Raw genomic sequence first — 22472 nt, 5'->3', positions numbered from 1 at the left:
TTGCATGTCATTCGGAAATCAAGGTGCCAGAGTCTGGAGGAAGACTGGGGAGAGGGAAATGCCAAAATGCCTGAAGTCCAGTGTCAAGTACCCACAGTCAGTGATGGTCTGGGGTGCCATGTCAGCTGCTGGTGTTGGTCCACTGTGTTTTATCAAGGGCAGGGTCAATGCAGCTACCTATCAGGAGATTTTGGAGCACTTCATGCTTCCATCTGCTGAAAAGCTTTATGGAGATGAAGATTTCATTTTTCAGCACGACCTGGCACCTGCTCACAGTGCCAAAACCACTGGTAAATGGTTTACTGACCATGGTATTACTGTGCTCAATTGGCCTGCCAACTCTCCTGACCTGAACCCCATAGAGAATCTGTGGGATATTGGGAAGAGAAAATTGAGAGACGCAAGACACTCTGGATGAGCTTAAGGCCGCTATCGAAGCATCCTGGGCCTCCATAACACCTCAGCAGTGCCACAGGCTGATTGCCTCTATGCCACGCCGCAATGGAAGCCTGTGGGCGGCCTAGGCCATGGCCTACATTGCAGGTTTCATCCCTACGTATGACAGACATTAATACAGCGCTACTAATGGTGGATTTGGCAAACAATCTGTACATACCTGCCACTTGGGAAAGAAGGAAATGCCACAGATTTGAGCTTCTTCTCTTCAGCGACTGATAAACAGTTCTTGATGGTCTTCTCCAGCTGCTCTTCACACTTGTCTGCTCCCCACTGCGGGATATGGCAGTGGATGACAAACTTGGCTGCTAATCCATTCGCTTGACTCAGGGCAGCTAACAAAGAAAGCATAGTCATTTATAGAGATGGTGACCTCATGATTTCTTCAAATATGAAGCAAATAATTCAAAGGAAAAATGTGAAACAATATTCTACAGTTAAATTCAAATATGCTAACTGTTGAGTACGTAGATACTTTACTTATCTTCTACAGACTGTAAGCTGCAAGATGTTTTCTTTTCCGTTAAGATAAAAAGCCAAATTCAGAGTTCTGTTGGTTTCCTGTTCCCACAACAGTACATTGTGGGAGCGCACAGAACTAAGCTATTGGGTTACTCTTTCTATGTACATTAAAACGGCAAAAACGTATTAACCACTTGCTGACCGCCCGTTGACTATATGCGTCCGGGCGGTTGGCAAGCATCACTCGCAGAGACCACAGCTGCAGGCTAATCGTGCAGCTGCTGGAGCGGGGAGACCGCTGTCCGTAACAGCATGGCTCCCCTTAGAGGGGACAGTGTTTCTATGGTATCTGCCTTCCTGATCGCTGTATACACAGCACTCAATAAGAATCGTGTATACAATACCAGGAAGCGGAACTCGGACCCAGCAATCACGTGATTGTTGAGGGCTGGATGACAGCATGAGCTGCTGTGTCTTGGTAGACCCAGCACAGCTCTGCAGAGAGGGTGTACACCTGTAACTGGGGCTACTATGCCAGTCCCAGGCAGGCTGAGTTCACATCACCATTTGGCTTTCCGTTATTCTGATCCGTCAGAAGAACAGAAAGAAAAAAATGGATTAGTTATTTTGAGCATCAGTTTGTGTCAGCTCTGTCAGAGACAGTTAGGCTAGTTTTACAGTAGAGCTTTACATCTGGCAGGCTGTTCTGGCAGTGAACACCCTGCCAGATCCCTTTGCATTCAGTCATTGCCGGAAGTGTGTAAATCTCAGTCTGGCCCCATTAACTATAATGGGGACCTGCGGAGATCTGGCTGCAACCTGGCAAATATGCAGAAAGTCGGATGTAAGAAAACCTGCATGCAGTACTTTTTGTCCGGTCAAAAATAACGGATCTCTAATGGAAGGGACACAAACTGATCATAACTGATGCTAGAAAAAAGACGGATCAGTTATTTTTATTTATATTATTAGTTTATTCTGATAATTTTTTTCTTCTATTTTTATCTTGTTCTAATGGATCAGAAGAATGGAAAGATAAACGGTGAAGTGAAGTCATCCTTACAAGAGAAATCAGCAATAAAAAAAAAAAAAAATGTAATGTTAAATGTTCCCCAATGGTCTCTGTACAAAGCAAAGTAAAAAAAAAAAATTATTAAAATAAAAAAAGCTGCCACACCGCAGCTTCTAGCCCCATCCTGGTGGGTGACTATAACCTATACATCCCATGTATAAAAGTGACTGTTATGGAAAGAGGACATCATTTAAAAAAAAAATATATATATTGTTGCATGCTGTGCTATTAAATTATAATTTTTTTTAAATTCAAAAACTTTTTCGTGGCTATAAAAAAATACTAAAAAAAAAAAAAAAAAAAAAAAAATTGCAACATCGATCAAATAGTTTTTTTACACAATAAAAGCACACAGAGCTATGGGGACTGGGTATTGCGGATGTGCTAGCGGCCATCTAGCAACCCATGTCCTCAGCTCTTTACACCAAATCCCGGTGACAGGTTCCCTTCAAAGCCTCATTCACACGTCCGTGGAACACGGACCATGTGATACCGGCCTGGATTTCTTCTGAGTGCAGGAGCGCATGGCGTCATTGGTTGCCATGACGCAGTGCGCTTCCTGCTGCCGACGCAGTACAGTAATGCACTGGTATAGATCAGGATGCCATGCGCTCCTGCACTCAGAAGTCCAGGCCGGTATCACACGGACCGTGTTCCACGGACGTGTGCATGAGGCTTAAGTCAGTCAGAAACAAGACACATGCAGTTCCTATCACACAGAGGAAACACGCAATGCACGCACCAAGAAATTTTTTGCCTAACCCTATTAAGTGTAGCACACTTAAAGGAGCTGCCTCACTTCAACAAATGGCATTTATTATGTAGAGATAGTTAATACAAGGCACTTACTAATGTATTCGGATTCTCCATATTGGCTCGTTTCCATCACATTATAAAATAACACTGCTTGTATCCATGGTTTTGACCACTCTGCAATCCAGCAGCGGTGGCCGTGCTTGCACACTATAGGTAAAGGTGTTGGCCTATGCACACTTCCAGCCTTTTCCTATACTGTGTAAGCACAGCCACCGCTGCTGGATTGCAGGTGGTGGTCGTAACCACGGATACGTGCTGTGTATAATGTAATGTAAAGGAGGCAATATGGATAATAACAATACATTAGTAAGTGCCTTGTATTAACTTTTTCTACATGATAAATGCCATTTGCTGACGTAAGACAACCCCTTTAAGCATAAATGTCTGGCATGAAATTTATCAAAACTTAATCTCCTCAGATTGAACATAATCTACAGTATATTTAAAAGGGTTGTCCGACTTCTGGAACACCCACTGATCATGAAAAAAGGGGCCCTGAGACATTTAATTACATTACCGCCAATCTATGTACACAAGGGTCTTAAAGGGGTTGTCTCACTTCAATAAGTGGCATTTATCATGTAGAGAAAGCTAATACAAGCAACTGACTAATATACTGTTATTATCCATATTGCTTCCTTTGCTGGCTGGATTCATTTTTCCATCACATTATATACTGCTTGTTTCCATGGTTACGACCACCCTGCAATCCAGCAGCGGTGGTCATGCTTGCACACTATAGGCAAAAGCGTCAGCCTCTCTGGTGGCCGGGACCATGGGAGCACACGTAGGCTAGTGCTTTATCCTATAGTGTGCAAGCACGACCACCACTGATGGATTGCAGGGTGGTCATAATCATGGAAACGAGCAGTGGATAATGTGATGGAAAAATGAATCCAGCCAGCAAAGGAGGAAATATGGGTAAAAACAATATATTAGTAAGTGGCTTGTATTAACTTTCTCTACATGATAAATACGACTTACTGAAGTGAGAGAACCCCTTTAAGACCATGTTCCGTTGATCATGGCGGTCCCAGCAGTCAGACCCCCTCCTTATCACCTGTCCTGTCAGCTGTTTCACCTTTTCACATTCCCCATCCTTAAAAAAAAAAGGTTTTCTTTGGGTGTAATAAAAAAAAAAAAATTAAATAAAAATAAAAAATCTGGCACAAAATATGTTTTAAACTAAAATATAAATGCTCACCTGTTAAAGGGCCTGTGTCCACTTTTCTAGTTATCCTCTATCCACAGGATCTGGGACAACCAAGTGATCCGCGGGGGTCTGAACGTTGGAGCCCCCACTGATCCCCCTTCTTGATTGAGTGGCAGGTCGATCATATGCCCTGCCTCTCCATCCATTCTCTATGGGGTCGCTGGAGATGGCAGAGTACAGCGCTGGCTATTTCCAGTGGTCCCAAAGAGAATGAATGGAGCAGCAGGGCATATGTGTGGCCTGCCACACCATCAAAAGGGGGGAACAGGACCGTTCCTGGGATCAGTGGGGGTTGCAGAATCGGACCCCACTAATGATATAGTTATGCCCTATGGTGTGAAGATTAGGGTTGTTTCGGTTATCGAACTTTCGATACCCAATAGATACTTTTAACCTGGTATCGATACGATACCGGGATTTGTTTTTAAAATAGATACTAGGCTGTGCTACTGCGGCACCTGAGGGGTTAACTGCCGCTGATCGCAGCTCCCTATGAGAGGTCGGGTGCCGGCAATGTGTTTCTGCCACCGGCTGTATTTGTATATTAAACATTACTTATCATTGGTGGCGCAGTGCGTCCCCCCACCCCCAAATTATTGATGGCAGTAGCCACAGAGTCCCCTCTCCTCCACTCATTGGTGGCAGTTTCTGATCAGAGGCCAAGCAGTGTAATTGCTGAGCTCCGGTTGGTTACCATGGCAGCCAGGACGCTACTGAAGCCCTGGCTGCTATGGTAACATCCCTGCTGCTGTGTGTACTATATGGCAGTGTTTCCCAACCAGTGTGCCTCCAGCTGTTGCAAAACTACAACTCCCAGTATGCCTTGACAGCCTTTGGCTGTGCGGGCATGCTGGGAGTTGTAGTTTTGCAACAGCTGAAGGCACACTGGTTGGGAAACACTGCTATATGGTAACCTCCCTGCTGCTGTGTGTACTATGCACAGGGCAGCAGGGAGAGTCTAAGATCCTATTCACCCTAATAGAGATAGTTCTTAAATAAAATGTAAAAACAAATAATACAAAAAATATATAAATCATCCCCTTTCCCAATTTTACATATACAATATATACACAATAAATAAATAAAATATTACATATTGCCACATCCGAAAAGTCCAAAACTATTAAAATATTTTTTACAAAAAAAAAAATCTATGTGGTGAACGCCGTCAAAGAAAAAAAAAAAAAGAAAAAAATAGGGTAGCACTGTTCGATTATGGGCCAGACATTCCATAAAACACGGAATATAAACGGCTTTTTTTGGCATTTCAATTTTTTTTGCGTAGTATTGAATGGTGTCGAGTATCACAATACTTTTTTATGGTATTGAAACTGAATCAAAATTTTGGTATCGAAACAACCCGAAAGGATAACTTGACAACCTGCCTGTAAATATGCAATATCATCACTGCTGCCATGTAAACCATACGTGTCAATACTGGAGAATATGACGCTCTGAATTTTTCAGTCACAAGTCCAACCCCCTTTGCAGGTCACAACTTTTAACAAAGCCCAAGCAAAGGTCCTAGAGGAGCAACATTAGCAAAGGGTACAAACGGAGGGTCATAACTAAAGCAGAGACATTAGGGTCACCTGAGGCAGGGTAATAGTGGGGATCCTGGAGCAGCTGCAGGGGTATTAGGGGGGCAAATAGAGCAGATTCAATATTAGAGATGCTTTTAGAGTGGGGGAATGGGGGTGCACCTAAAGCAGAGGCATTGGGGGGGACCTAGGGCAGAGTCCCCACAATGCCACTCTGAACTCTGCAGAGAGCAGTACACAGACACAGATCTGAGTCTACTATAAACAAATCACTACTGTCACACACTTGAGAAATCAGCCCAGCGCCGCAGAGAAGTCCTTCTTTCCGGCAGCCACAGTTTCCTAACAGCAGGAAGGGCAGGAGGAGGCAGACACCTTCTCTTCTCCTTCACCTCCAGCAGCCATAGAAGTCTAGAAGATGCTGTGGGGCCTCCTGTACAATGTACACCAGTAGGAGGCTGCACTACTGTGTGATACTGCCACCTAGTGGTTACAATAATTATCTCGCTTGAGAAAGGAGAAATAATGACTCCTCCATCTTCTCTCTGGCGCAAGAGACTGGGGGCCCACTGAAGAATCCCCATCTTCCCCGGTGGGCCAGTCCGAGCCTGGTCACCACTGTGTACTGATCACAGAAATTAATAATACTTTACCTCCAGTCAACTCCAAGGGTCCATGAGATTTACGAAGCTCTTTCACAGCTTCCAGGAACTCCTTTCCTCCAGCTTTTTCCAAGGCATTTCCTATAGACAAAAATACATGACAACAACTATGAATAGCATGATAGTACCAAGCCAATTTTGGGCTTCAGGCTATACAACAAGATGGAGAGCAGAGGTCTGGTTTGATAAAGAGTAAGTTGTAGTGTATATACTGCATATACTGTAGTTGCAGCTCTCACTTCAACCAGTGTGAAGAGCAGAGGGAGGGGTGCAAAGCAGAGGAGGCTGTGCTGGCAGCATGCAGGAAGTGATGGAGGATCTGTGATGCTTCTTCTGTTCCTATATGGCTACAGATGACACCAGGAGTATGGTAACAGATTTGTTTCATGTTATCACCCCCTCTTATCACTTGCTCATCTAATTACTCCACTGCCCCTAACCAAGGCTACTTTCAAACTTGTGTTTTGTGCGGATCCATCATGGACGGATCCGTTCAGATAATACAACCACCTGCATCCGTTCAGAACGGATCCGTTTGTATTATCTTTAACACAGCTAAGACGGATCCGTCTTGAACACCAGAAAGTCAATGGAGGACGGATCAGTTTTCTATTGTGCCAGTGAAAACGGATGCGTCCCCATTGACTTACATTGTGTGCCAGGACGGATCCGTTTGGCTCAGTTTCATCAGCGTTTTGGTGTCAGTCTCCAAAGCGGAATGGAGACTGAACTGATGCATTCTGAGCGGATCCTTTTCCATTTAGAATGCATTAGAATGCAAACTGATCCGTTTTGGACCGCTTGAGAGAGCTCTGAACGGATCTCACAAACAGAAAGCCAAAACGCCAGTGTGAAAGTAGCCTAAGCTGTTTATTGACTGCACGCCCAGCTGTTTAATCTACCAGATGCTGAGTTTTTGATTGCAGCACCTAAGTGGTTTTACGGTAAAAGTTTAAAAAATAACTTTCCCTTACACAGTAAAAATTTAAAAATGACACATAAATGTGCTAGAGTAATAAAACAAACTATATAAATGTAGTATTGTAATAATAGGTGTACATGTGTCTTTGGTAAACCAGATGTTTTTCGGCAAAATAGGGAGCGAGATGAGATTTTACAAATATTAGTTCATAATGTATCATTAAAATTATTGGCAGAGCTGACTGTTTGGGCCTGATTAACCTGTGAGCTTCTTATTCTACAAGTAGGTTTTTGCTTGGAAGTGCACAATGTTGACTATAAAGCTGTTTTCACAACAAGTTTTTGTCCCATGTTTATGGTATACACATGACAGATGTCTCAGATGGATGCTATACCAAAAAAAAAAAAAATAATTTCTAGCTGGACTCTGAAGACTAAAAAGTGTAGTGTACTACGCTTTTGCATAATTTTTCCCGAGCGTATATGTTAAATGTGGGACCAAAACGTGATGTGAACAGCAACTCCTATCATTCTTTGTTCATCCCTAGTTGATTGATGCCCTGGTCAAATTGACAGTTGGTAACTACTGTAAGGGATCGCTCTCTCACAGGGCGTCGCAATCAGACTTCTCCTCTGACAACGGGGTTCAAGTCCAAATAGTGCTTTATTTTGGCACTTCAGCACCATCACACACACACACACACACACACAGCAAAAATAAACACCTGTCCGTCTGGGCACTAGCTAATACAGAGGTCTTCTCCCTGACTCACCTCTAACCCTGGGTTCACACCTGAGCGTTCACGATGGAGCGCTCTGTATGCGCGATTGTATGGGCGTTTACAATCGCGCATACAGAGACAAGCGAACGCCCATTGCCGCGCGTTCCCGAAAGTCTATGTACGGGAACGCGCGACAAAACGCCCCAAAGAAGCTCAAGAACTTTTTTGAGCGTCGGGCGTTTTACAGCGCGATCGTACGCGCTGTAAAACACCCAGGTGAGAACCATTCCCATAGGGAAGCATTGGTTTCTCCTTGTTGAGCGTTTTACAGCACGTAGGAATGCGCTGTAAAACGCTCAGGTGTGAACTTAGGGTAAAGCACAGTTTACACACAGGGTCTCAGGCTCCAACCCTTAGCAGGTCAGCTCACCAAACATAAGTCCAGGGGAGAGATCCGGCTTCACTAAGCCATACGGTCTAGCAGCCCACCTGGCTGTGACCACACAAGAATCTCAGGCTTCCCTCTCTGTAGGGTCACTTCCTCTCCCCCAGACTTATACACAGAGGATTTATACCTCTTTGATTAATCCAGCTGGCCTCCCCTGGGGCCAAAGAACCTGTAATGGACTAGGGGTGTGGACTGGAAGACTCCCACTACCAACCTGTCTCCCAGTCCAAAAAAATCCAGCCCATACAACTTGAAATAAAAAACTGCTCCAGAAACTATGCCTTTCTGAAGCCATACCATTTCTGGAATTTCAGGTCTCACCTAGCAAAACTGAAGAAATCGGGTGAGATGCACACCCAAACCATACCTCTACCGTGCACATTACCACACTACATAATAAAAAATAATTTTGGCTTCCTCTGGATGAACACTGTAGGATAATAAATTGAACTAAATAATTTCTCTTTTCAACCTCACTAATAATGTAAATATCACATTAATATATAAATCTTACCTATATCTTCTTTTAGGTCAATTTCCGCTGTTGTTGGATGGATGATGCCTTCAACTTTCATTGAGCCTATATGACCAAGATCACTCTGAGTCAAGGACAACTTCGTAAAAAACAAACAAAACAAAAAAAAACTGTTAATACAAATCTTTGACCGTGCAGTGCTAATTATGTATACCATTATCTTGATGAATTTACAGAAGGAACCTTTCCCCATAGCAACAAATCCAATTCAGCTCACATAATGAAAGCTACAATATGCTACTGGTAACTTCCCCACTTTCAGCTTGTGTTAAATTCCCAATGTATTTTATATTAAGGTTAAATTAAAACTCACCTTCTGCCCAAGCAAAAGACTTTTTGAAGAAAGGATAGTAAACCCATCTCCTGGGCCATCATCGGAAGTGGAACTGGATGCGCCTTCCTTTCCATCTGCTTGTTTTTCCTGTTAGGAGGTCGATAAAATCTAGGTTTGTGAACAACCCTATGCAAAACACTGTATTACAATATACTTTTAATTCCTTATATCACAAGGGAGAGATGTTGTTCCAGTAGAGAAAAGTAGTGTTTTATATCCTTTTCCCTACACAAACTCATCCTTGCACATTCAAATTCAGCATACATCGTTTTGGAATGGAGAGCAGCACAATGCAAATGCACGCCACATTTTCCAGTTTCTTATTTATTAAAATTTTTTAAAATATCATGTATCATTTTCACTTCGCACATTCCTGCTACTTTGTGTTGGTCTATCACATAAAATACATTTACGTTTCTGGGTGTAATGTAAAATTATGTGAAAAAGTTCAAGGGGTACAAATATTTTTTCAAGGCACTGTGCAAACCCCAATGAAGAAATACTGAATCTAAAAAAGGAGCTGTATAGAAAAGACTGGACCGCCTGGCAATTTAACATGTATGGGGAGCTCACGACTCTCCCAGAAGAGAGGTTACGGGAAGGAAAGACCCGGTGCACTGATTTTCTCCCGAAGAGATAAGAAGCTGCCAAGTGTCTGTTAGCAGCTTCTCCTCTCTATCCCCTGAACAGACATACACATACGTGCTGGGTGCAGCAGAATGTGTATGGGAGAGTCAGGAGGCATAGCTGCTGTTGGGCCGACAGCCATTACTGTGTAAGCACCTAAAGTGTCAGCTTATTGTGAAATGTTTCAGATATTTTAGGGGAGAGTTATCAAGGCTTTTATGCCACAAAAGTGGGGTTAAGTCACAGATTATGCTGTACAACATATTTGCACCTAGAGTTGTTTCGGGTATCGAACTTTCGATACCCAATCGATACTTTTAGCCCGGTATTAATACGATACCGGGATTTGTCTTTTATCGATTCGACTGCACAGCCCAGTATAAAGTGAATATGGATCGCGCTGCTATCAGCACGGCCATGATCCCTCAGCAGAACAGGAAAGAAGGAAGCAGTCTCTCCCTCCCCCTGTGCTGCTGCTGCCTCAAATGAGCGCGCAGAGGGGCGGAGGAGGGGAGGGGCTGTGGCCATTGCGCCACCAATGATAACTAACGTTTAATACATTACAAATACAAGCGGCAGAAACACATTGCCGGCACCCTGCCTCTGACAGGGCGCTACGATCCACGGAAATTAACCCCTCAGGTGGCGCAGTACGCCCTCCCCTTCCCCAGTATTAAAAATCATTGGTGGCACTGGGTGCCCTCACCTCGTCTCATTGGTGGCAGTTTCTGATCGGAGCCCCAGCATTGTAATCGCGGGGCTCCGATCGGTTACCATGGCAGCCAGGAAGCTACTGAAGCCCTGGCTGCCATGGTAATCTCCCTGCTGCTGTGTGTACTATGCCCAGGGCAGCAGGGAGAGTGCGAGATGCTATTTACCCTAATAGAGCTCTATCAGGGTGAATAGGACAAGGGATTAAAAGATCCCAAATTCTAGCCCCCTAAGGGGGGGAAATGGTTATTAAGTAAACTGTAAAAATCAATATATAATAATATTTATATTTATTATATGAAAGAAGGCCAGCAGCACACCAAGGATGTAAAAACAACATGTGGTTTATTCACCCAACGTCAGTAGCAGCTGCTACTGACATTGGGTGAATAAACCGCACTTTTTTTTTTGACATCCTTGGTGTGCTGCTGGCCTTCTTTCATTTCTATTGAATTGGACCGTGGTGCTGGTCGGCCTGATTTGCACCCGAACAAGAGAGAGTGTGCTGCCTTCCTATCTTGGCGCTATTCGCCATTTTATTTTAGTCATCATGTTCCCCCCCAAAAATAGGATAGGTCTGTTCTATTATGATCAGACGTTCCATAAAATGCGAAATGCACGCAGCTTTTTTTGGAGTTTTTTCCGCATGGTATCGAATGGTATTGAGTATCGCAATACTTTTTTATGGTATCAAAACAACCCTACAAATTTTTGTGCTTCTTGCTACATTTCTAACTTAATATAATTTTACTATATCTCTGCGATTTTTATAAGAAAGAACACCCAATTCATAGATGTATATGTTGTGATGTTTAGTGTTGACCTGGTCAGGAATGTTTGCACTTGTACAAAATGGCGCCCACCATTTTACTGTTAAAATGAAAGGGAAACAGGGCAGGGAGGATGAAGACTAAGGATCACATGACCCTGAGAGGGGCCTTGGCTTGCCCACAATGTTTTGCAGGAAGCTAGACAGCCAATAAGGAGACGCGATATTGGCTGGTCGATTAGCCTCTGTGCTCGGTGTGAAGCACAGACGCCATTGTGAGCTCAGCCACTGATGTGAGAGAACGTGTCTGCCATTTCTATGGCAGAAACCAATTACAGACACAAGCCAACCAGGGATATATTTAGTTAGGGCTCATGTACACAAACGTATTTTTTCTTTATTGCAGCCCTTATGCGGAACTGTTCACTTGCCCTTAGGTAGATTTAATTACTAGGTAGAAAATCTACTTTGATCAGTAGAACACAGGGGCAGTGTACTGTGACTGGTAGCAGCTACTGGAGCTTGTACAACTTCATGTCTTGCCCTGCCTGCATAAAGAAAGAGCCCGCACAAAGATCATTTAAAGAGACAGCACCCTTTTCTGTGAATGAGCCAGCCTTTTCCCCTTTAAAAAAAAAAAAAAAAAAAAAAAAAAAAATCACACTTGATCATGCCATCTAAAAGGCTGTAATGTCCACAATCGGCATTACTGAAACCGTTTAAAACAGCAGAGACCTGCCTGCTATAAGGGTTAAAGCGAAAGGGTTAATTGAGCCTGAGTTGATTAGAAAAAAAAAAAAAAAAAACACAATTTTGCTACCGTTTATAAGGGCGCACTTTAGTGCATCAATACCACTGTAAATTCTGCGCATTTTAGTGTGCTAATACATCACTTAATTCAGTGTGTTTTAGTGCATCAATATACCAGTGTAAATTCAGTGCATTTGAATTGCACAATTACAAAAAAGTGTCAATTGTGTTACAGTTTATAATCAAGCAGTTCAGTACATTTTAGTGCAATGTGTTCATAGAAGGGAACATTTAATTTTGTCTGTGTTTATTCCCAAAAAAACTGTTGAATTGTGCAATTAAAAAAAAAAAAAAGTGCAAAAATAAAATCTCCCATATGTTTGGTATTGCTGTGTCTGTAACGACCTGCACAACACAAATATCATGTAAATTATCCCTTATTATGAACGCCCCCCCAAAAAAGCCAGAATTGCTAATTTTTACTTAGTCGGCACCCAAAAAGATATCAATAAATACTGTAAGTCCTCCTGCAAAATATCAAGCCCTTACCCAAGAAAAAAATTAAAAAAGTTAAAAGGTCTTGGGATGTGGTGACGCAAAAAGATTTTTTTTTTTAGAAAGGGTTTTTTTATTGCACAAAAGTAGTAAAACGTAAAAAAAAAAAACTATATGTAAGTAATAATACTGACCCTGAGAATAAAGTGGCAGTATTCCTTTTTTTCCCCCCCATCTCCCTCCCAGTAAGAGTTAATAAAAGTTATTCAGAAAGTTATGTGTACCCCAAAATGGCACCATTAAAAACTACAATTTGTCCTGCAAAAACAAGCCCTCATACAGCTACATAGACAAAAAAAAAAAGTTATAGCTCTTGGAAGGCGACAAAGGAAAAAAAAAAAAAAAAAATGAAGAAAAGCGCTTGGTAAGTAAGGCCCAAAACACATATATGTGAAGCCTTTCTCTTGAGAAAGGCTTCATGTTGGAGCCGAAACGTCACATCACCACTGGGTGAATAAACAGCTTTCTTTTTTCACTTTACTGGAGTGCTGCTCTATTTTTAATTCATATTATCCTGGGACGCTATTCCCACTGGAGCTTGCACTCTATTTTCAAACCTTGAGGTTGGTGCTGCCATACATTATATTTTGTATATACACACACACACACACACATCTCTCTCTCTCTCTGTGTCACACTGACATTATTTACTATTGCTGTCATTGCGTTAAAGAGCTCAAAAGAGGGAGGGGGGCTAGAGAGAAAACTAATTGGGAAAAAAAGAAAGACAAGAGAAAAGAATATGAGTCCTAATATATCTCAGAGTGTCATATGCCAATTTTAGGCCAATTGGAGCACCTCTGATTCAGGTAGAATCAAATCGGACTCTAATCAAATTTTGTGACCAATTCTTTAGAACTGGACCGGAAACGGACTTCAAGAAACCAGCACCATAATAATGACATGCCACAGTCCCTGGTAATAATTCTTACCTTTCTGAGTACTTTGTTCTTCCCAGCTTTTGCCTTCTTGGTCAGTTTGTCCAATGCTTTGCCACTTTTTTTCTTTTTCTTCTCTACGGGCTGAGAAAGGATAGTCTCTTTGCCGCGGGTACCACGCTTTTTAGCCAAGAGCTCAGGGTGAATTCTTGGCAGGACTCCTCCACTTGCAATTGTCACCCCTCTAAGTAACTAAGATAAGGGGAAAAAACATAGATAACAAAGGGGGTTCAAACCGTTTAAAGTTTTAATTAGGAATGAATTAATTGGAAAATATTTTTATTGCAGGATCCACCGTTCACAATAGGTGATGGTGGCAGCTCCACCTCCCTTCACAATGTCCACTGCATAGGTCACAGAATGTCTAGAAAACTCTCTTATAGATGTCAATGAAAGTCTCCTCTCTATTGTGTTTTACCTGGCTGCTGTAATGCATATCTACAATGTCTGTTAGCAGCTTGGGAAAGATGGCAGCCTCCACAATCATGTACACAAAACAGAACAAGAAATGTACAGTCAGAAAAAAGCAGTTTAGATTTGGTCAGGTCATTCTACACTGCACACTATGAAAGGTTCAGTTGAGAAACTAGGCACCAGATAAACTCCTCCACAACTTCCACAGGTTCAATTCCATCCCGGATATCAGGAAAAGTTATACATATACCTGATTGAGTTCTTCATCATTGGCAACTGCTAAGAGTATGTGCCTTGGAGTAATCCTTCCTTTCTTATTGTCTCTGGCTGCATTCCCTGCAAGCTCCAAGATCTCAGCTGCAAGTCAAGAAAACAGCAGTAAGTAAAAATATAAAACACCCAGTACAGAGCTGCAGCGACTCCTTAATCCATAAGAAAGGTCTATATCAGGTATCAGCAACCTTCCGCACTCCAGCTGCAAACATGTATGGCTGTTCCTTTAACTCCCATAGAAGTGACTGAAGCATTCTGGGAGTTGTAGTTTCTGAAAAGCTGGAGTGTTGGAGGTTGCTGATCCCTGGTCTATATCCTTATCATTATGGGAATAATGTTTTTTATTTTTTTGAAAAGGTTAGAAATAGCGAATCAACTTCAGATGAAACATCCAAAGTCGATTTGCATAAAACTTTGTTCTAATACTGTACGGAGCAGGAGCTCCATACAGTATTAGAATGTATTGGCTGTGATGAGCCGAAGTTATTGCTTCCCGAAGTCTCTTAATTTGTACTGGAAAAAAACATTTCCGGAACTCAGGTTCGGTTCCAGGTCCGTACAGTATTAGAACAAAGTTTTATACGAATCGACTTCGGATGTTTCATCCGAAGTTGATTCGCTCATCCCTAGTTAGAAAGCCAATACATATTACTGGTTTCTTTATAGTCATATACTGTGTCTGTGAATAAACCAGTAACAGGTTTTAGGTTTCTAATCATTAAAAACACTATTCTCAATATAGTAAGGGCTTTTATTATTATTATGCATTATAGTATATCCTTTTATTATGGGTTAAATGAGGTAAAAAATATACACTGAGAAAAAAAATAATAAACACACACACACACACACGGGTGCATTCACATGACCAAAAGGAATTTTGTGGTCCGCAAAAAATACAGATGACCGATGATCCGTGTTGCATCTATTTTTTTTTTTCGGATCCATTGTAAAAATGCTTATTTTCGTCTGTAAAACGGACGAGAATAGGACAGGCTTTATTTTTTTTGTGGGGGTTGTGGAACAGACCATACGGATGCAGACAGCACATGGTGTGCCATCTAGACTTTTTGCAGACTCACTGAAATCATTGGGTCTGCATCCAATCCGCAAAAAATTCGGATCGGATGCGGTTGCGTGAATGGGGCCCCCAAGTCTCTTCTGGAATTTTAGCTTAAAGGGAACCTGTCACCTGGATTTTGGGTATAGAGCTGAGGACATGGGTTGCTAGATGGCCGCTAGCACATCCGCAATATCCAGTCCCCATAGCTCTGTATGCTTTTATTGTGTAAAAAAAAACGATTTGATACATATGCAAATTTACATAAAAGAGTCATATCTTACTTGTGTGACCAGAGAAGAGTCATATTTTCAAGCTCTGACTCATTTCAGGGTAATTTGCATATGTATCAAATCGGTTTTTATACACAATAAAAGCACACAGAGCTACGGGGACTGGATATTGCGGATGTGCTAGTGGCCATCTAGCAACCCATGTCCTCAGCTCTATACCCAAAATCCAGGTGACAGGTTCCCTTTAAAGAGGGATTCCAGTAGGTACAAGTTATCCTCTATCCACCGGATAGAGGATAAACTATCTGATCGGTGGGGGTCCTACTGCTGGGACACCCACCGATCACGAAAACGGGGCTCTGTACCCACTGCAGGCCCCTTGTTGCTTTACTAAAATGACCAGACCGGCCGGTCGCACATGTGCACAGCCGCTACATTAATTTCTATGGATGTTCTGGAGATAGCCAGATAACTTGTTCCTACCGGAATACCCCTTTCAGATCACTACATGCAGAGCACTTTTTTCTATGACCAGAAACCCAACACATATTACTGATGTCTTTAATCATACATTGTGCCTTTGAATGAAGCCGACATATGTATATTAACTTTCTAAGCAGATCTCAGTGTGATAATACTATACCATGTTGTGTATATGATATGTAGATGCTAGAACACAACTCTGCCCTCAGCATACTGATGTCTAGTCCTGTCAATCAAGGGGAGGGGGCGTGTACAAAGCATAAGGCGTACTACAAACAGTGCTCAAAGGATTCAGCCCTGCCCCCTGGTGCTCTACCTTATTTGCATATGAATAAAACAAGATATCTCTGCAGCCATTTAGCATACAGACAAAAGAAAAGAAAGTTATTGTTTTCAATCAGCATGATGAGCCCTACCATGCAGTATGCCTGGTGTAATAGGGTTGATCATGCTGAAAGAGCCTCTTTAAATGAACAAAGCAAGAATCCCTGTGTTGCTTACCTGCCAAATACTCGATGACAGCAGCCATATAAACAGGGGCACCCATGCCTATCCTGTACTTGTGTGTGCCTCTTCTTAAGTAACGCATCATTCTACCAACTGGAAATATTACTCCAGCCCTGGCTGAGCGGGACAATTTGGTGGTCTTCTTCTTCCCCCCTCGTGCAGACATCTTTGTTTTGTCTAGTGCCCGTTTCTGAGAATTGCAAACGCTTTTTAATCAACTGGAATCACTGAAAAAGGAAACAAAATAAATAAAATTAGATTTACACTATACACTGCTATTAGAGATCTCTATAATAAGCTCATTCCAATAAGAAAACATTCCAAAAAAACAAATTAATACAGAAAGAAAAAAAAAAAAAAAAAAAAAAAAAAAAAAAAACGTTGCCACATTTGACTCCTATGTATAAAACCGGAAAGGATAAATTATTTTAATGGTTGCAAAACTGAAACATGTTCACATGTGCGGCAAGCTGATCCGGCATCTATGCCTGAAAGCAGCCAGATCACCGCCGGACAAGTAAATAGGAATCTGGTGGCGAACTATATAATTCTGCCAGAACAGCGTTTACACTACACTGTGGGCCGTCCGGCGGCAGCGTTTACACTACACTGTGGGCCGTCCGGCGGCAGCGTTTACACTACACTGTGGGCCGTCCGGCGGCAGCGTTTACACTACACTGTGGGCCGTCCGGCGGCAGCGTTTACACTACACTGTGGGCCGTCCGGCGGCAGCGTTTACACTACACTGTGGGCCGTCCGGCGGCAGCGTTTACACTACACTGTGGGCCGTCCGGCGGCAGCGTTTACACTACACTGTAAATTGACTGATAAGCACTTCCAGATTATGGACTGAGTGACTGACAGCTGCACTGCCCCTCGCCGCACTGACTGACGGGCTGCTGTGTAAACATGTCGCAGCAGCCTGTAATTATCTGTGGAGACGGCAGAGGAAGGAGGGTGAGGTGTTCCCCTCATGAATATAGCAGACTCATAAGTATTGACATGGGACAGGTGAACATTTATGTCACAGATGCCACCACAAAAGATCATACAGAAGCCACACTGTACAAAATACGTCTGTGTACTGTGGTCAATTTTCTGAAAGCATCTGGGTATATATATGGTTTCTCTCTCCATCTTGTATTTGTTTTACCTTCTCCAGATCAATAAGACACCTTATAAGTCTCATGTTTCATTACTGCCCTGTCAAATTAATAACTCTGTTTCTTCCACCATCCTTTCCTGATTCTACCTCCCTGAGATGGCTCCTCAGACATGCTGTCTATAAAATGGAGGTTCATGTTACTATGGCAACCACACTCATCTCATCCTACAAAGATAATTAAAGGCACAGGAGAAACAAACCAGGATCACAAGTAACCTAGACTTGTCCAGACAACACACCATTTATCTGCCTCTCAGAATCCTCTTCTGTTGATCCCACTTATGCTATACCTTGAAACTTTTGAGTAGATCGACACTATGAGCGGCGCGGCAAATTTTTTCCACACTAGGTGATGCCTCTAACTCTGCCCGAAAGATAACTATACACCTGATCCCACCTAGTAATTATTTCCCCTTTATGCCACCACACAGTATTTATGCCCACATTGTTCCCCCTTAACAGATTATACCCAGATATGTGCCCCTTTCACAGTATTATGCTCAGCTATGTGCCCCTTTCACAGTATTATGCTCAGCTATGTGCCCCTTTCACAGTATTATGCTCAGCTATGTGCCCCTTTCACAGTATTATGCTCAGCTATGTGCCCCTTTCACAGTATTATGCTCAGCTATGTGCCTCCTTCACAGTAGTTATGCCCAGATATGTTCCCCTCACAGTAGTTATGCCCAGATATGTTCCCCTCACAGTAGTTATGCCCAGATATGTTCCCCTCACAGTAGTTATGCCCAGATATGTTCCCCTCACAGTAGTTATGCCCAGATATGTTCCCCTCACAGTAGTTATGCCCAGATATGTTCCCCTCACAGTAGTTATGCCCAGATATGTTCCCCTCACAGTAGTTATGCCCAGATATGTTCCCCTCACAGTAGTTATGCCCAGATATGTTCCCCTCACAGTAGTTATGCCCAGATATGTTCCCCTCACAGTAGTTATGCCCAGATATGTGCCCCTCAGTAGTTATGCCCAGATATAGTTCTGCAAATAAATAAGCCTCATCACAGTAATATGCCCTATGTGACCCCCTCACAGTAATATGCCCAGTTATGTACCCCTTCACAGTAAGTAAACAAACTCTACATACTCACCTCGTCCCTCCGATGATCTCCCCAGCAGCAGCAGGATACACACGGAGATGCTGCTCTGTGTAGGAGGAGGAGCACAGCTGACTCCTGGTCCCGCCCCCTGCACAGACCAGCAGTCTGGGGCACCAACAGGGGGGGGGGGGGGAGTGATGGAACAGGGAGGGGACGGCTCTCTGCTTCATCATTATAGGCAGCTGTCTCTGTGTCCTATGGAAGCAGAGACAGCTGCCTGAGAGCGGGACACATCTCCCCCGCCCTGGGACCACTGGACAGCCACTGTAATCTGGGACTGTCCCGCCGGATCCGGGACAGTTGGGAGGTATGCTGGCCATATACGTATGTATGTGTAGCTATGTCTACGTCAAAGTGTTTTCAGGGTTATCTAGGAGTACACATTTTGCCTCCTACCAGGTTTTCCAATTGAATACAGTGCTGCTCAGATTTTTGCTAGGGTCTTGACTTTATACATGGTAGCCCATGTGCAGATACCATGTCCTCAAGTCACCTTACTTATCTAAAGACACACATCGGTTTTGTGCAATGCAATATTGTCTACTGACTATATGTCTCCTTGCGTTTGTTGCACATTTAAAGTCAGCACTGAGCTCCCTGCTAATATAAACTTACAGACGACCTACAGAACTGCGATCGGAACTCATAACCAAGTACCGCATCACAAAATTTCAAGGTCTGTTCCATTAATTTATTTTATGCACTTATATAGCACTGCTTCTAATCCAAATCTTCACAGTTCGTGGATCATAAAATGCCGACGTAAAGCTTTATTTATAAAAGTTGTGTCTTGGGTACTTTCCATTACTTGGTGAAGTCTCCGGCTACTAAAGCACTAAAGAACCAAGTGGAAATCTCTCTGAACTTCTTGTACTGTTCAGGCTTTTTCTAGGTACCAAATTAGGCTCAATTGAACCTATAGGGAACTGCTGTTCTTACATTCCTGTTTTTTTTTTTTTCTGGAAAAAACAAAAGAGCTATTATTTAGGCTTCAAAACCACTGCCATATTATGGATTTCTGACACAGTTTATCCTGTACCTCTGTGGGCTTTTGCTTTTTTACTGAGATTTTTTCATAGCTTCTGTATAAATGCATGAAGAAGAAAAAAAATAAAAAAAAATAAAAGTGTCATTCGTTTCTGATCATGGGGGTCCTACACCCAGGACCCACGCTATTCAGCTGTGCGAGAAGGCACAGGAGCTCCCACAAGCTTGGGTGATCCTTCTCCATGCTCACTAAGCACAGCGTGTACATTGTATAGCGGCTGTGCTTGGGATCGCGCTCCGCCCCATTCGCTTCAATGGGACGGAGCGGTGCCTAGGCCATGTGACCGATGAACATGTCATCACTGGACTAGGAAAAGCTGAGAGTAGGCTGTGGCGCTACTGCGAGCGCTGGTGCCTTCTCAAACAGATGAGCGTTGGGGTCCAGGGAGACAAAATGTGAAATGCAGACTTTGTTGAATTTTTACTTTTACAGGAATTAAGGCTATGCTCACATGTGCGGCATAAACTCCAGTACTCTGTTCCGGCAAAGGAATGGAGTACCGCAGTTTACTGTAACTGGACATGACCATGCACCACCGGATCCCCATGGGAACCAACAGAGATCCAGACACTTTCTGCAGAAATACCAGCTTTCGTTCAGAAAACCGCCATTTATGCCAGAAAGCAGTCAGATCCTATTACAGTCAATGGGGATCCAGTGATGTACACCGGTATCTGGCTATGCTGGATACAGTAAACTCCAGTACATAGCACCATAGTTTATGCCGCATATGTGAATGTAGTCTTAAAAAAAACGTAGACATTTTAATCATATGTCATGTTGTATCAAACTAACACCTCTATTTATCAAAACTAGTAGCAAACAGGATGTGGAAACAGCCACAGGAGATCGGTTCTCTCCTCTCCCTAAAGGCTTTTTTTAGTTTAGTTTTTTTACACAGGCTGAAAATTGAGGCAATTATTGGGAAGGATTATTCCTAGGAACGCTTGTTACAATGACTGCACTGTGTAAAGGTGTTGCAATTCCCCCGTGAATAAGCAAATACTCGTTTATCGGGTGAAAGCATACTTCAAGCGGACACTAAAATCATTGTAAACAAGGATCTGCTACCCAGAAACAATAAATCCAAGCATGGCCACTGCTCGGGGTAGCTCCGGACTAACTGCGATTGTCCAAACAGTCATGCTTTCCCCTGATGCAGCTGCCCAGAATTGTAATCATGTCTTTGTTCACACCTTCCACTAAACCATCAGTATTATCCAGACAGATCAATACCATGTAACCTAACAGTCAAAGCTACTGCTGGGCAAAAATAGACAGATAATGAATCAAGTGGTTAAACACATTTATGGTGTCCTCAGGATGCTTTTGTATGTCTATTATTAATGAAAATGAATCTTTCCTGAAGAATCCATTCACGTGTAGGGTCACTTGTCAGAATTTAATACGAGTCCCTGGCTCACTTAATGGGATTTTTCTTCATACTGTCAGGGGAGAATTAAACATGAAATAATGGATTGATATACAATAAGACGGACATCCTAAATGCCGCTGTTCAGTATTAATTCATGGTTGTACTATTGCATTTAAATGCCCATTTACCATTGAAACGTGTACTTTTTCACGCTAAGTCTCAATTGCTTAGGGTAATGAGAATGTTTGAACGGGGGGGGGGGGGGGGGCGATTGTTGTTGTTTGGCAGCCAATAGCGAGCCGCGATGGCCTGCTATTGGCTGCACCCCCTGATGTTTTGATCCGTGTGACAGGGAGATGCAGCGGCGGCCATCAGGAGCGGGTGCCGATGAGAGGGGTATGAGGTGACCGGGCATTTTGGGGGGCATTATAGGGGTTGGATAACCCTGTTAAAGAGGTTGTCTGGTCCCAAAATCTAAATTCTTTTTATGTGCCGCTAACATCCCTCACCATGCATATATATGCCCCCCAATACCTGTTTTTCATGTCTGTGTGTTCTCCCTGTCTGGGCATCAGACTATCCTAGCAGATCTGTTTATTTTCCTAGTTTCCGGTTTTGTTGAATAGTTAACTTTATTGATAAAAGTCTTGCTACACTGCAGAGTGATGAGTGACAGGCTGGCTTTGCCCCCCCCCCCCCCCCCCGTTCAGTCTGCAGGAGCTACTCCCACTACATGTGACCATGTTACTACAGCCATACATGAATCCAGATAGCCTTTTTCTCACTCAGTGTCTAAAGGTCCCCTTACATGGGACAAAAGAGCAGCAGATTATCGTGAAGGAACAATCTGCTGCTCGCAGACGGAGGAGAACGCTGCATTTACATGCAGCGGTCGCAAATGCCATTGCCCATACCCATACGGAATCATTATTTGCTGACAGCAGATTGTGTTTACATAGCACAACCTGCTGCCGGCAAACAACGATTTTTTGCGTACGCACAAACGTTCGGACTACCCGATGAATCAGTGGTACATTTACACCGCCAGATAATCGCTAATGAGCGTTCCTATGAACGCTCATTAACGATTATCTTTAAGATTCTTGACCCATGTAAAGGGCCCTTGAATCACATCACTATCCGTCCACAGGCTCTTTCCTCACCATCAAGGAGAGCAATAAACAGCTTGAATCAGCAAGCACATCAAATCACATCTGTATCTAATCCAGGGCCGGCTCTATAATAAGGCAGACCAAGCGGGGGTTGG

At 43.0% G+C, this 22472-nt stretch overlaps 1 protein-coding gene across 1 annotated transcript in view; it reads right to left on the bottom strand.

The window, feature by feature from the left end:
• Positions 1 to 22472, bottom strand: part of LOC122941556 (core histone macro-H2A.2) — a 47478-nt gene that overhangs the window by 1629 nt on the left and 23377 nt on the right. Inside the window, exons 2-8 of the mRNA XM_044298882.1 lie at positions 16497 to 16729; positions 14197 to 14303; positions 13527 to 13724; positions 9162 to 9269; positions 8828 to 8927; positions 6214 to 6303; positions 617 to 791 (exon numbers count right to left, since the gene is read on the bottom strand). Of these exons, the coding sequence (XP_044154817.1) occupies positions 617 to 791; positions 6214 to 6303; positions 8828 to 8927; positions 9162 to 9269; positions 13527 to 13724; positions 14197 to 14303; positions 16497 to 16668 (950 nt within the window). The 5' untranslated portion in view covers positions 16669 to 16729. The remainder of the gene's footprint in view (positions 1 to 616; positions 792 to 6213; positions 6304 to 8827; positions 8928 to 9161; positions 9270 to 13526; positions 13725 to 14196; positions 14304 to 16496; positions 16730 to 22472) is intronic.

This window comes from Bufo gargarizans, chromosome 6 (assembly GCF_014858855.1).
Source record: "Bufo gargarizans isolate SCDJY-AF-19 chromosome 6, ASM1485885v1, whole genome shotgun sequence".
NCBI classification, from domain to species: domain Eukaryota; kingdom Metazoa; phylum Chordata; class Amphibia; order Anura; family Bufonidae; genus Bufo; species Bufo gargarizans.
This window is presented reverse-complemented; position numbering and strand designations above follow the sequence as displayed.